Source organism: Electrona antarctica (genome assembly GCF_951216825.1).
Source record: "Electrona antarctica genome assembly, contig: scaffold_506, whole genome shotgun sequence".
Classification (NCBI taxonomy): domain Eukaryota; kingdom Metazoa; phylum Chordata; class Actinopteri; order Myctophiformes; family Myctophidae; genus Electrona; species Electrona antarctica.
Window position 1 is genome coordinate 35,001 of NW_027638058.1, and position 16,210 is coordinate 51,210.

The following is a 16,210-nucleotide window of genomic DNA, read 5'->3' on the forward strand; positions in this document are numbered from 1 at the left end:
CTGGCCTTAATTGACAGCACTGTTTGGTGGACACTATAACTGAGTGCATTTACTTGACTACTCTCTTACTTAAAGGTATATTCAGTGATTTGACTTAATTCAAATATCACTTATTTTTTATTTTTTTCTGGATAATCCTCCCTACTATAGAGTGTGCTGACCATATAAGGAGTTCCTCCCTGTCCCCAGTGAGCCCCTGGGGTCAAAAAACCCTAGTTTCAGTTTTGGTGGCGGGTGGCAAAACCGTCATCCAATCTGGATGAGAGGGGCCTTCCTCAAATCATGATCGAGTGGGGGCGGGCCTTGGTGCACATGCTGTTGGCCTGTTGCACTTCACCCCACTGTAGAGCGTGCATGTGCATATTTTGTTACTGGGCGGACTGGGTGGTTTTCCAAATCACCCAAATCACTGAATGCTCCTTTAAAGCCTTTTGTACTTAAAGCCGTTTGCCCAATCTGTATGGCAGAGTATATGTTGTTAATGCAATATCACTTATTCGATCAGGGTGGTTGTATTGTCTATTGAGACATTTAGTTTGTGTCAAAGGTCATGTCTCACCTAGACACAGAATCTGACACCAAACCAATCCAACATTACATTTTGTCCCCAGACATGCTCTATTAGCTCAATGGTAATTCACTTCAGCACTTGAGCAGGAAACCACAGGTTCAAATCCGGAGAAGAAGAGGAAAGTAGTGCAGCTTTAAGTATACAGTGTTGTACCCGAACGTGTTCAAGGAACAATAGTTCACGAACGCGTTCTCATTTGGGCTGAACGTGAACTGAACGTACTGTATTTCTGCCTGATGAACGTCATTGTGAGCGCGTTCATTTCTGGCGTGTGTGAACGTCACTTTTTCTCGTTCAACTTCGTTCAAGAGTGAGTGGGGGGGTTACAGACGTCCGTATCCTGCCATGACGTTATGCTGCTTTCACACGGGCAGATGCAACAGATGCAAAGCTACACTAGTACACCTAGTCACAGACAGTGTCGTCGTTAAGCAGCAGGAGGATCCCACTGGCAGCACCTGTCCGTTTATCATTAGCACAACCACCAACGTCCAACACATATACAATGAATTACTCACCTAATGCTGCCTGCAGGTTCCATGTTTAATTCCAGCGGTGTGTAACCTACATTGTCTAAGTGACAGTTTTCATATTGTAAATATGGTCGCTAACGTGGTTTAGCGACTAGTACTTTGACAGCTCATCCATCGTAGCTTGTTTACAAGTGAAACTGACTTCCTGTGCAGAAACTGCCTCATCAAAATAAGAGCCACTTGTATTGATTAGTCAACACTAGTTTTATTTCCACATCTACTTACAGGACGTTAACATCTCATTTGAGTGCCTGTCAGCATTCTCTAAATCCTTGTATCTCAGCTGGTGCGCAAATGGCTATAGGCTGTGGCAATAATATATAAAAAAAAGAAAAAAAAGAACCAACGAACGGAAAATAACTAAAATAGTTCATTTTTTGGAACCATGAACTTTAGTTCAAAATGTTGAATTATGAACTATGAACTGAACTAGTTCCTTTTTAAATTTCTGAACTGTGAACTGAACTAGTTCATAAAATAAATGAACTTTCCCAACACTGTATGTATGTATGTATATATATATATATATATATATATATATTACTGTATGTATATATTGCCAAGCTGATGGCTTTCAATCCGCTAATAGATTTAAATAAAACTATTGTCATTTTATTGTCATACAGTTTTTCAAATCTACAAGCACAGAACGTAATGTGTATTTTGTGACCAATTTCTGACCATTTAAGACAATTTACACCGTACTTTGTAATATTGAACACTTGAGTATATAGTATACTACTTTGTCCACCACTGCTTCATGGTAAATGGTGCATTTATATAGCGCCTTTATCCAAGGCGCTTTACATAGATTGTGCATCAATTCACCCACATTCACACACACATTCATACACCGATGGCGGCAGAAACCATGCAAGGCACTAGCCAGCACATCGGGAGCAATTTGGGGTTCAGTGTCTTGCTCAAGGACACTTCGACACTAACTCTGGGGGAGCCCGGGTTCGAACAGGCAACCTTGCGGTTACCATCCAGCCACTCTACCCCTGAGCCACCGCCGCCCTCTTCTTCTTGGTCCCCCTATTGCAGTGGGTCTGCTTGGTGTAAATGGAGCAAAAGTATACAAGTGACTAGGAAACTAAAGTGTACATTGTGATGGATGCTGTGCCTCTGGTTTGTAATGGATGGATGGATGCTGTGCCTCTGGTTTGTAATGGATGGATGGATGCTGTGCCTCTGGTTTGTAATGGATGGATGGATGCTGTGCCTCTGGTTTGTAATGGATGGATGGATGCTGTGCCTCTGGTTGGTAATGGATGGATGGATGCTGTGCCTCTGGTTTGTAATGGATGGATGGATGCTGTGCCTCTGGTTTGTAATGGATGGATGGATGCTGTGCCTCTGGTTTGTAATGGATGGATGGATGCTGTGCCTCTGGTTTGTAATGGCTGCAGCAGTTCAGTTTGGGTCTGTTGAAGCGCTCCTCCGACCTGGAATGGGTTTGGCCCGTCACAGCATGGCTGCTCATCCTCCTTCTTTTCTTTTTTCTTTTTTGTGTGTGTGTGTGTGTGTGTGTGTGTGTGTGTGTGTGTGTGTGTGTGTGTGTGTGTGTGTGTGTGTGTGTGTGTGTGTGTGTGTGTGTGTGTGTGTGTGTGTGTGTGTGTGTGTGTGTGTGTGTGTGTGTGTGTGTGTGTGTGTGTGTGTGTGTGTGTGTGTGTGTGTGTGTGTGTGTGTGTGTGTGTGTGGCATTGCCTTGTCGAAGGATGACAGTGCATATGGGAGAGCCCATTTTCTTTCGGACTCCCTCTTCTCCCAGTGTTTCTCCCGGGTGGGCGGGGGCGGGGCGCTGTTTTGAGGTTAGTTTTTTTTAGGCTGGCCCAAGTACAGAGCCCTGAGTGACCCCGGTCAACTAAGCATATCAATGCTGTCGGGCAGAAACCTCTTATGTCCATTTTTTTGTTTGTTCAAATCAACCCCCTACTCGATCACACTACAGCATCACACAAAGCAACAAAAGGAGCAGATCTACAAGCTCGAAACGTGGCGTGAAGCAACAGACTATGAAGTTGTAGATCTGCTATATTTGAATCCTATAGAGCGTCGCAGTCCCGCCCCTTTCATGACGACGCCAGGCCCAGGAAATGATTCCCAATGCATTTTTCCCATAGACATTTCTATTAGTATTTATTTAAAGGCGGTTACGCCGCGGACAAAGCCAACTCGAGTCGTGACAACTCATGACAACAAACACAATATTTTGGACCAAACAAATAATTACAAAGAAGAAAAACAACAAAAAAAGTGCTGTAACCTGCCGTTTTATGTAGTATGAATCTTGGACAGGGATGATATGTAAGCTTCCTAACATTGGTTTTAGTCCCGGACAATAAGACGAAAATAAAAATAAATAAAAATAAACAAAAACTGCATAGGGTCACGATTAGCTATTTGAATTTCTATGGTGAATTTTGTTCATTTATTTTGTTGTATGATTTTTCTTTTTTTCTCATCCATTGTTTCAAGCACTGTTTGTCCTTTTCCATTGAGACATTGTTTTGTCAATCACACAATGCTATTTCCCCCTGCGGATTCCATGAAAAGCAATCTGTGGCCCTTTTTTTTGACTCGAGCCTTGCTCTAAAAAGCAATATTTTGCATGGCTGGAAGTTCATAAACTCAGTTTTAACTATATCTAGGTGGCCGTTTCTTTATATATATATATATATATATATATATATATATATATATATAATTTTGTATATATAATTTTGTATTTTCTTTTTTTTTGGTGAAGGTGAAAATTGAGCAAGTTAGGGGCCCTGTTGGATATTCAACCGCAGTCTTAAAAATAACAGCTGAGAGCAAGCAGTGAGTGTTTACTTTGGACAACAAACAACATCTCGAACCAATATTTCATTACCCCGAGTCACCGACCGCACTGCCTTCCAAAGTGCGCACGCACGCACGCAACGCACGCACGCACGCACGCACGCACGCACGCACGCACGCACGCACGCACGCACGCACGCACGCACGCACGCACGCACGCGCAGACAGACAGACAGACAGACAGACAGACACATGTACACAAACATGCACACGGCTCTAGCTTTCTCTCACACATACACACACAAAAACAGAACAGGCAGCGATGAATACGATTATGATATATTTATTCATTTTTTACCATTATTCAACATGTTTCAATTTTCACATCCATAGAGATAAAATTGGTGATATAAATACCAATACAAAACATAGACATATCAAGACAAGACAAGACGAGTAAACATCAGTACAGGAGACAAAACAACTACGGTATAATGTTAAAGATGACAACCAGTGACAAATTGAGCTGGTTTTGCTTTAAGACGGGTTGAATTTGAAAGTCAAAATAATTGGTGATAATTGGTTGGTCTCTTTTAGTTTGGTCGGACTATTCCAGTGGACGTTCATTAAAATCAAATAAAAAAGAAAGAGAATCAAACATGGATGTATCAGGGCCATGATGTGTAACCTGTCTGGTATTCAGTCGTCAATCCATCAGCGTTGCAACATCACCGCAGCTGTGTTAACCATGTTGTTCTTCTGACGCAATCGGCTTAAGTTTGATGTGCACTACCGCTTAAAGAGCTGCCGGATCGGCTGACACTTCAACCTCTTCAACCCCTGTGTGCCTTCTCCACCGGGGGGTGTGTGTGTGTGTGTGGGGGGGGGGGGGGGTCTATTACTTTTTGAGCGGCGCTAGCCCCTCCAATGCATGGCTTTACGAAATTACGTCATAGGCCAGTCAAGTCTGTGGACTTTTAATGTTTGTTTAGGGCAGTTAAATGACAACGTAAGATGTCATCTGGCTGATATAAATACTGCCCTTGCTGCGCCCCTCACTTCACACAAGTGTGCCTTACCCCTTATGCCTAAACGTATTAGCCATACAGTATGTTATAGCCTACTATTTTGAAAAACATTTTTAAAATAGGTCAACATTGACACGTGAGCTTGTAGATCGGCTATTTCAGGGGTTCTCAACGTTTTTGGCCGGGGACCCCCGGAAATGCTTTGGCAATGTCTCGGGACCCCCGCCCCGCCCCCTCCCGACCCCCAATATAAATTGACTGCTACAATAACCTTAACCCATTTTGGGTGGGAACCCCTTTTGGTGTTTTAAGCATGTTATAATTTAGCTATTGAAAAATAGCAGATCTACAAGCTCATAGCGCGCCACCGAGTGGCGCGCTACGAGCTTGTAGGTCTGCTATTTTTGAAAAATCGTGAAAAAAAATGAAAAAAAATATCTTTTTTTTAAAAAAATAATTTGGGGACCCCCTAAAATAATTTGGCGACCCCCCCGAGGGGTCGCGACCCACGGGTTGAGAACCCCTGGGCTATTTAAACTACTTAAAATGATTTTTTCAAAATAGTAAAACGATGGCACAAAAAACGTTTAGGCATAAGGGGGTAAGGCGGCGCGGCGAGAATAGGGCCCAATATCTCTTTGGCGGAAATAGCCGATCGTGAGCTTTCAGATCAGTGGTTCTCAAACCTCAAGGACCCCACATTGATATACATTTGGCAGCAGACGTACCGCCCCGTCTTTGAAAAGCTTTTGCTTAAATAATTCAAATCATTCTTTGGATATTATTTTCCCAAACATTTAAAAAGAATATCAGATGCGCAAGCTCATAGATCTTCTATTTTTGAATAGCCAACATTAAATGGATAAAGTGGTTAAAAAAGAGTGAATTGTGTGATAGTAATTGTGATTGTATACCAATCCCCCCCCCCCCCCCCCCCCCGTCCCCTTTGAGAAAACACTTTTCAAGATCACCTATTCTGGCTGAATGTTCTTCCAGAATGTTCTTCCAGAATAGGCCGACCCGACCCGCAGGGTCTCATGTGGTTCAGTTCCAGTATGTTCTTCCAGATTAGGCCGACCCGCAGCGTCTCATGTGGTTCAGTTCCAGTATGTTCTTCCAGATTAGGCCGACCCGCAGGGTCTCATGTGGTTCAGTTCCAGTATGTTCTTCCAGATTAGGCCGACCCGCAGCGTCTCATGTGGTTCAGTTCCAGTATGTTCTTCCAGATTAGGCCGACCCGCAGCGTCTCATGTGGTTCAGTTCCAGTATGTTCTTCCAGATTAGGCCGACCCGCAGGGTCTCATGTGGTTCAGTTCCAGTATGTTCTTCCAGATTAGGCCGACCCGCAGCGTCTCATGTGGTTCAGTTCCAGAATGTTCTTCCAGAATAGGCCGACCCGACCCGCAGGGTCTCATGTGGTTAAGTTCCAGAATGTTCTTCCAGAATAGGCCGACCCGACCCGCAGGGTCTCATGTGGTTCAGTTCCAGTATGTTCGTCCAGATTAGGCCGACCCGCAGCGTCTCATGTGGTTCAGTTCCAGTATGTTCTTCCAGATTAGGCCGACCCGCAGCGTCTCATGTGGTTAAGTTCCAGAATGTTCTTCCAGAATAGGCCGACCCGACCCGCAGGGTCTCATGTGGTTAAGTTCCAGTATGTTCGTCCAGATTAGGCCGACCCGCAGCGTCTCATGTGGTTAAGTTCCAGTATGTTCGTCCAGATTAGGCCGACCCGCAGCGTCTCATGTGGTTAAGTTCCAGAATGTTCTTCCAGATTAGGCCGACCCGACCCGCAGGGTCTCATGTGGTTAAGTGGTAATGAAAGTCACTCACCCTCCAGCGTGGGTTTCAAGGCTCTAAAGCGCCGACATTGGATCGGAACACTCTCTGGCTGTGAAATACGGGTTTGACCCTGGACTCACTAAGAGCCTTTATTTGTCCCCGGAGGAGGAGGGAGGGGGGGGGGGGGGGGGTGTTTCGGGGGACCCCTTCTCACCAATAATGTGCGCCCAGTCCCCCACCCACCCCCCCTCAACCCCCTCTCTCTTGCTGGAGCAACATCCAAGCAAAGAGTACCAGAAACACACATCTAGAAGCAGAGAGATGTGTGTCTCTGGCATCCAGGGCTGTCTTTGTGGTTCTAATTAGCCACAGCCGTAGACTGACTGCATGTTCTATTATCCATCACAGAGCACCGCATGAACAACAAAGCAGGCTCTCTAAAAAACAAAACAAATATGTTTGTGCATTATCTTCTCTGTCGGATTGGAAACCTCATATGTCCAGAACTGTTACTTTTCAGGATTCAAATTCAAAAGCATAAAAAGTAGCAGACAGACAAGCTCAAAATGCATCGTGTTTTGAGCTTTAAAGTCTACTTCTACTTTTGATGCTTTTGTATAATGTTGTAGTTTGATCAGGTAGGGCGTTAATTTACGTAAAAAACAGTTTAAATATGAAGATAAGAGGTTTCTGCCCTGACAGCAACGGTATTCCCATCTTGTGTTGTAGGCGTGCCCCGTGGGATCTCGCGATTTCCGCGAGAAGCAGTGTGCAGACTTCGACAGCATGCCGTTCCGCGGGAAGTACTACAACTGGAAGCCCTACACTGGTGGTGAGTTCACAAATACATTCATTCATTCATTACCATTCTTTTTTCCACCTTTTTCTGCCAGTTGATTCCTCCCTCCCCACACACATTTCTGTGCTGTCAGTCGCTGCTGTTGCGCTGCTGTTGTATCCTACTGACTCGCCGGGCTGTCAGTGAGTTAACAGACCTGTAAGGGTCAAGTTGGTTCTATTTGAACTCTCCCAAGAGTTAACAGGAGTTGTTAAGGGTCCATTGCGACCCTTTGGTGGTCCCGGGGCCCTAGGGTGGGAAGCGATGTCTTTGTGGACACCAGAGTAATCTAATAAGAGAGTAATGACACTCCCGTTGACTCTCATTGTAACAATGGAATGCGGAAGTGCTAATTCTATCTCAATGGAATAGTTCCAGCCATAGGAGCAATGTTTGGAACTATCGCCCATAGGCAGCCGCTTTACGGCGAGATCAAATCGTGTCACCACTCTCTTACTACATTACTCTGGTGGACACTAGGCGCTGTCATCCTTTCTGCAGCCTCACCAGTGACAATCTGTCTGTCTGTCTGTCTGTCTGTCTGTCTGTCTGTCTGTCTGTCTGTCTGTCTGTCTGTCTGTCTGTCTGTCTGTCTGTCTGTCTGTCTGTCTGTCTGTCTGTCTGTCTGTCTGTCTGTCTGTCTGTCTGTCTGTCTGTCTGTCTGTCTGTCTGTCTGTCTGTCTGTCTGTCTGTCTGTCTGTCTGTCTGTCTGTCTGTCTGTCTGTCTGTCTGTCTGTCTGTCTGTCTGTCTGTCTGTCTGTCTGTCTGTCTGTCTGTCTGTCTGTCTGTCTGTCTGTCTGTCTGTCTGTCTGTCTGTCTGTCTGTCTGTCTGTCTGTCTGTCTGTCTGTCTGTCTGTCTGTCTGTCTGTCTGTCTGTCTGTCTGTCTGTCTGTCTGTCTGTCTGTCTGTCTGTCTGTCTGTCTGTCTGTCTGTCTGTCTGTCTGTCTGTCTGTCTGTCTGTCTGTCTGTCTGTCTGTCTGTCTGTCTGTCTGTCTGTCTGTCTGTCTGTCTGTCTGTCTGTCTGTCTGTCTGTCTGTCTGTCTGTCTGTCTGTCTGTCTGTCTGTCTGTCTGTCTGTCTGTCTGTCTGTCTGTCTGTCTGTCTGTCTGTCTGTCTGTCTGTCTGTCTGTCTGTCTGTCTGTCTGTCTGTCTGTCTGTCTGTCTGTCTGTCTGTCTGTCTGTCTGTCTGTCTGTCTGTCTGTCTGTCTGTCTGTCTGTCTGTCTGTCTGTCTGTCTGTCTGTCTGTCTGTCTGTCTGTCTGTCTGTCTGTCTGTCTGTCTGTCTGTCTGTCTGTCTGTCTGTCTGTCTGTCTGTCTGTCTGTCTGTCTGTCTGTCTGTCTGTCTGTCTGTCTGTCTGTCTGTCTGTCTGTCTGTCTGTCTGTCTGTCTGTCTGTCTGTCTGTCTGTCTGTCTGTCTGTCTGTCTGTCTGTCTGTCTGTCTGTCTGTCTGTCTGTCTGTCTGTCTGTCTGTCTGTCTGTCTGTCTGTCTGTCTGTCTGTCTGTCTGTCTTGTGTACCCAGCTAACACCAACAGTGAGGAGGCTTCTTTTGATGGCCAAAGAATTCCTCAGATTCCGCAGCATAGTAGCAGCGCTGCAGTGCGTTTGATGACCCCGCTGCTGTTTCGGGTCCTATTACTCTGACCCCCCCCCCCCCCCGCGGGAGCCTGCTGGACAGGCATTCGTAGTTTTCATGCTAGGAGACTAATAACAGTTAGACCGATATATATGGCAGCGGTGGCCTAAGGGTTAGAGGAGCGCCCTTGTTGCCGAAAGGTTGCCGGTTCGATTCCCCGGACGGGCAGGAAAAATCTGGGTGGGGAAGTGATTGTCATCACTCACCCAACACCGCTGAAGTGCCCTTGAGCAAGGCACTGAACCCCCAACTGCTCCCCCTGGAGCTGCTTAGTGGCCAACAGTATAAGACTGTGGTTGTACTGGTCAGCTCCCAGGTTTTTATGTGTGTGTGTGTGTCTGTCTGTGTGTTTCTATGTGCAGGGCGTTGCTGAAAATGAGCACCTGTGCTCAGCTACTTCCCTGGGTAAATAAAGAATAAAAATAAAAAAAAATAAAAAAAAATAGAATATTCTGTTTTTTCCGGAAACTATGCAGAAATGCCCTAATTTGGGTCATGATAGTTCCCCGAATTATTTCACAAATAGCACATCTACAAATGCGACACGTTCTTGTGAGCTTACAGATCTGCGTCCCCCCAAAATATTCTCTCCTTAAGATTTCAGTGTGGGACTGAACTACAGTTATTTGTAATTTATTCTTGTAGCAGTAGTGCATAGACTACAGTATCCATGATGCATTAGCTGTATGGACTTCCTGGTCACTAAGTTGTGGCCATTACTCCATGGCGTCTCGCCTCTTTCATTATACATGATGGTGTCCAAAGTGGGATCCGTTCCTGGTATGGAAGTCCATACAGCAAATGCACCATGGGTACTGTAGTCCAGGGGTTCTCAACGTTTTTGGCCGGGGACCCCCGGAAATGCTTTGGCAATGTCTCGGGACCCCCGCCCCGCCCCCTCCCGACCCCCAATATAAATTGACTGCTACAATAACCTTTTTGGGCGGGAACCCCTTTTGGTGTTTTAAGCATTGTTATAATTTAGCTATTGAAAAATAGCAGATCTACAAGCTCATAGCGCGCCACCGAGTGGCGCGCTACGAGCTTGTAGGTCTGCTATTTTTGAAAAGTCGTGAAAATATATATTTTTTTTTAAATCTTTTTTTTTTTTTTTTTTTTAATAATTTCGGGACCCCCTAAAATAATTTGGCGACCCCCCGAGGGGTCGCGACCCACGGGTTGAGAACCCCTGCTGTAGTCTATGCACTGCTGCCACGATCCTCTCAATGTGTATTGTGTGTAACGCAGGTGGCGTGAAGCCCTGTGCGCTGAACTGCTTGGCGGAGGGCTATAACTTCTACACTGAGCGCTCGCCCGCTGTCATCGACGGCACACGCTGCCAGGCTGATTCCCTGGACATCTGCATCAACGGAGAATGCAAGGTAAGAGGGACACAAACGCTTGGTGGTGGTGCACCACACTCACACGGCGGGCATTCACTTCTAGTCATTTTTACTAGTTGACTAGTTGCCTAGTTTACTAGTCGACTAGTCGACTAGTTGTTTAACTACCTATTTAACTACCTATATATACAACTACCTATATATACATTGAAAAACTGTGTACATGGTGACTATAACTATAATCTACCTGATCTTGAGGCCTACAAAATCGGGAAAAAAATCAATAAAATAAAAAAAAATCTTATCAACTAGTCAACTAGTACCAACAAGGTCGACTAGTGGATTTAATAGTCAACTAGTAAACTAGTCGACTAGTTACTTAATGCCCTGACTCACGCCCCAATCGTTTCTGTCGGGTCGAAACCTCATATGTCCAAATTCCAAAACTGTTACTAACTGTTACTAAAAGAATTGCAAAAGTAGCAGATCGACAAGCTTGCAACACGTCACTTCGCGCCACACTTTGCGACACGCTTCGTGCTTGCAGATATGTTACTTTTGATACTTTTGTATGACGCTGCAGTATGAACAAGTTGGACGTTCATTTTACGAAAAAACACAAACGTGGAGATACAGAGGTTTCTGCCCGACAGTGACGATATCAAGTTTAGTGGGTCTGGGGATCCATAGGTGGTCATTCAAATGGCTCTCCAATATACATGTTTCTCTCTCTCCCTATCTTCTCTGTCTTTGATCTCCAAGGGTTTTAAGTCATTAAAAAAGTCATTAAATTGAGTTAATTTTTGGCAAATAAATAAATAAATAAATAAATAAATAAATAAATAAATAAATAAATAAAGCAAATTTTATACATTAACTCAAGTCTTTGTTCTGGAGGTCCCTGGAACAAACTACTTAATAATCATTTATCATTTGATATGGAAATGTTCTGTGCACCACTGTAGCAACATTAGTTTTTCAGAATTATTTTAGAATCGGCCTCAGGTCTTAATAGGTTGAACTACTGAAATACAAGGTTTATGCCCGACAGCAAATTGTATACAATTGTTCTCCAATAGAGAGTATGCACATGCATCACTTTTCCACCGGGACACGGCCCCCTCATCTAGACTGATTGAGCAGCATGGAGCGTTGGAGTTTGGAAGCACTCGTTGGAAGTCACTCGACAGTCCCGTTTCTAAATGTCACATAATGCAGGAGGCAGCAGGACATTGCATTATTGAAATCAAGTGCTTGTCACTTGCAAGGAATTCCGTAGCTCATTACTGTCCATGTCTATGGCGCATATTTGGGAAACAAACACTTTTCAGATAGAAAGAGGGTAATTCAAGCTTTCCGTACAGCTGCAATGTTGGTGAGTTTAACGTTGTTTAATACAATCAGATAGGACTTTTCTGTTTTTTGTTGTTGTTTTTTGCCACTCAGTAGGCATTCCCGCATGACTTCCGGGTACGATGATGATGTCACGCTCATAGCCTCTATCAGTGGCGTGCACAGATAGACACTAGGGGGTGCTAGAGCACCCCCTGCCCTTTTGGCAATGTGCCCTTTTGAAAAAAAAAAGAAACAAAAACTTTTTTTTCTCTTTTTTTTTTTGATTTTTCAAAAATAGCAGACCTACAAGCTCATAGCGCGCCACTCGGTGGCGCGCTATGAGCTTGTAGATCTGCTATTTTTCAATAGCTAAAGCATAACATAATGCTAACACCAAAAGGGGTTCCCGCCCAAAATGGATTAAGGCAACCGGCCGGTTCCACGCGCTGCACAAGGTGCCCTTTTTTAACTTGAGCACCTGCCCCTCTAAATGTCTGTGCACGCCACTGGCCTCTATACAGAACATGTGATTGTACAGGACTGTCTTCTACTCTGTTATCAGCCACCGGCAGGCTGCAGGCAGCACAGTTGAGCACACATTGTGTTTCTGAACCAATAGAACAGGAAATTCACACGGCAGACATATTGGGGACGTTATGAAAAGACATTGTGTCAAGGCATTGTGGTTATTACAATTTGGGTGTTTTTTTTGTTTATTAAACAAATGATTCAAATACATGTAAAATTGTACGTTGAGTGGCGGGACAATACCGGCCTTAAGTTGTTTAGTAATAGGGAGCCGGGAATTTGGCATTGTTTTATGCATGCAAGCTCACAATGAGGTGTGTGTGTGTGTGTGTGTGTGTGTGTGTGTGTGTGTGTGTGTGTGTGTGTGTGTGTGTGTGTGTGTGTGTGTGTGTGTGTGTGTGTGTGTGTGTGTGTGTGTGTGTGTGTGTGTGTGTGTGTGTGTGTGTGTGTGTGCACGCGCACGCGCGCGCGGTCCCAACTAAGGACTAGCACAGGTTTATTTGAACAGGTTTATTTCTAGTGTGAATCTTCTTGTTTGGGATTGGCTCTCTGGAGTTGACTGCCTAAACCTCTGGAACCTTTTGCACACACACACACACACACTGCTGTGATGTGCACATGTGCTGAAGAGATCGATGGAGTGACTGACTGACTGACAGCATGTGGGCTGTGGCAGTATATTCAGACAGTATGGTGTGTTGTCCTCTACTCTAGCATGTGGGCTGTGGCAGTATATTCAGACCGTATGGTGTGTTGTCCTCTACTCTAGCATGTGGGCTGTGGCAGTATATTCAGACCGTATGGTGTGTTGTCCTCTACTCTAGCATGTGGGCTGTGACAACATCCTGAGCTCGGACGCCAAGGAGGACAGGTGTCGCGTGTGTGGAGGCGACGGCAGCACCTGTGAGACCACAGAGGGCCTGTTCAACGAGTCTCTGCCCAGAGGAGGTAAAACAACACACGCATGCATGCATGTGAACTTGGCCAAATGCATATCATTCTCAGGGTCCTTGACATGAAAAAGTTTGAGAACCACTCACTCATGTAAGCCAGGGGTTCTCAACCCGCGGGTCGCGACCCCTCGGGGGGTCGCCAAATTATTTTAGGGGGTCCCTAAAATAATTTTTCAAAAATAGCAGATCTACAAGCTCATAGCGCGCCACTCGGTGGCGCGCTATGAGCTTGTAGATCTGCTATTTTTCAATAGCTAAATTATAACAATGCTTAAAACACCAAAAGGGGTTCCCACCCAAAATGGTTTAAGGTTATTGTAGCAGTCAATTTATATTGGGGGTCGGGAGGGGGCAGGGCGGGGTCCCGAGACATTGCCAAAGCATTTCCGGGGGTCCCCGGCCAAAAACGTTGAGAACCCCTGATGTAAGCAACATACGTTTTTATTATTATTATTATTTTTTTAACTGTTTTAGGATTTTTTTAGGAGTTAGGATTTAGAAGACATTGTGGAATCGGCCTCCTGAGGTCTTCATGGGATAAACATCTCGAGTGTATCTGTGTGAACTAGCGAAGACGTATCGAATAAGCCGTAAATTAACGTGATGAACGGTCGGACAGGTGGGTCAAGGTGACCGCCGGTGCACACGTCAGACTCTGCTCGGCAGTCGTTCAAGTTCCTCTCCAGAGGGTTAGAGTATTTTGTTCAGACTGGCGAAAAAAATAAGAGGGAACACAGCCCGTGACGTAGAGACTCAGAGAATTGCGGTGTGTGTGTTTTGGCCCTGGTTACCACGTGCAACAAAACGTTGAGTCACTTTTTTGGTAGATAAAAGTCCTCTGTGAAGAAAACAAGATGGAAATGCAGGAACTCATTGTCTTCTTGGCAAAAAGATGGATTTGTCTGTGAGCCAAAAGATCATTGAAGCCAAGTAGATATATTATTTTTTTCTTTCATGGAGATGTGTATTTTCCCCATTTTTTGTCAACCAATGATAAGGCATATTACCACTGTCTGAAGGAAAACCTTGTAGCCTACAGTATGTCCAAAACCATTCCATTTTTGCTGTTGTTATTATTACAAATAAATAGTGGAAAATAGTCTGATCTTGTGAGCTTGTAGATCACTACTTTTGGGTGACACTCTTGTATGGTGTTTGGAGGGCTTTAATATACACAAAAGTAAAGTCGGTAGCGCTGTCACCTCACAGTTAGAAGGTCCTGTGTATAAAGTAAAGTCGGTAGCGCTGTCACCTCACAGTTAGAAGGTCCTGTGTATAAAGTAAAGTCGGTAGCGCTGTCACCTCACAGTTAGAAGGTCCTGTGAGTAAAGTAAAGTCGGTAGCGCTGTCACCTCACAGTTAGAAGGTCCTGTGAGTAAAGTAAAGTCGGTAGCGCTGTCACCTCACAGTTAGAAGGTCCTGTGAGTAAAGTAAAGTCGGTAGCGCTGTCACCTCACAGTTAGAAGGTCCTGTGTATAAAGTAAAGTCGGTAGCGCTGTCACCTCACAGTTAGAAGGTCCTGTGTATAAAGTAAAGTCGGTAGCGCTGTCACCTCACAGTTAGAAGGTCCTGTGTATAAAGCGGCTATGGGCGCTGGGGACGTGTTTTCTTCTCTGGGTCATCAGTGCCCATACCCCAAGGGGCCAGTGAGGCTATTCAACGTTGAAGCGCTGGGCCCTAGTGGTAGGAGGAGGGACTACAGGCGGACCCGTGGATTAATGACCGGGAAACCCCGTGCAGCTGGGCTTTAACATTGAGCGCTCGGTTGCACTTCCGCATGCGGAAGTAGACGTTCTGAGACGGTACTTCCGGCAGTCTTCCGGGTGCTTCAAAACGCCACTGAGCAACTTCCACTGACATGAATAGCTTGGGGGGCGGAGCTTCGCGCCAGTTCAGTCTCTATCCTTTTATATACTCTATGCCATACCCTAGTGGGTTTGGTGAAAGGGCCTTTCTGTGTGGACTGTGGAGTTTGCATGTTCCCCCCATGTCCCCTAGGGTAGGTACCCTCACAAAAAATGCAGTAATCCTGGTCACTATACTGCCTCCCCCTGGCCAGCCTGATGGAGGGGAAAGGAACTGGTCGGAATAACGTGTTCCTTCCACACGCTACAGTGCGTCCTAACAAGGAAACTCCCCCCTGTCAGGTGATAAGAAGCGGCCTGTTCACTCCTCATGCATTGAAGGAAGCATCAGCTCAGTTCGGGACTCTCCCCAGGTTGGCAGGGGGAGAGTAGTGCCCAGGATTACAGCTTAGGCAATTGGCACCAGGTGAAAAATGGGTTACAAAATTTGGATAAAACATTTAGAAGAAAGAAAATGAAACGTGGGAGATAGGAGGTTTCTCCCCCCAACCCCCCCGTTTAGAGCTATGCTGTCAAAATATATATTCCTATTAATGACGTCATCCAGTGAAGGGAATCAGGGACAGAGATAGCGGTATGCTAACTTGGCTCTCTGTGTGGAGAGACATTCTCCAGTCTACAGAGAGAGAGTAATGCATCATTTATGCTCCCTAGTACGACGGTGCAGCACGCACCGTCAAGAATAGCTGGCCTACAAGCTCACAACGTGTCGTGTCCGCGACGCGCTGTGAGCTTGTAGGTCGCCTATTCTCGGTGTGAGGCACCACCGTACGAAATGAAGAACTATTCTAAGTAAAAGTCCGGAATTCAAAATGTACTTGAGTAAAAGTACAAACGTATGAAAATATACGTAAAGTACCAAAAGTAGAAGTAGTCATTATGCAGAATGTGCGGTGTATACCGTGAAATGTATACAAATATTTTGAAAATAGCAGATCTACAAGCTCACAATGCCTTGCGAGCTTGGAGATCGGCTATTTTCAAATGTCCGAAATGTATATAGGGCTGAAGTGGTTAA

At 45.2% G+C, this 16,210-nt stretch overlaps 1 protein-coding gene across 1 annotated transcript in view; it reads left to right on the plus strand.

The window, feature by feature from the left end:
* The window catches only part of LOC306918424 (A disintegrin and metalloproteinase with thrombospondin motifs 6), a gene marked incomplete at both ends in the record, with an annotated part of 83,868 nt that overhangs the window by 33,272 nt on the left and 34,386 nt on the right, over nt 1-16,210 (plus strand). The window contains 3 exons of the mRNA XM_079531329.1: nt 7,428-7,530; nt 10,417-10,550; nt 13,199-13,322. Coding sequence (XP_079387455.1) covers nt 7,428-7,530; nt 10,417-10,550; nt 13,199-13,322 — 361 coding nt within the window. The remainder of the gene's footprint in view (nt 1-7,427; nt 7,531-10,416; nt 10,551-13,198; nt 13,323-16,210) is intronic.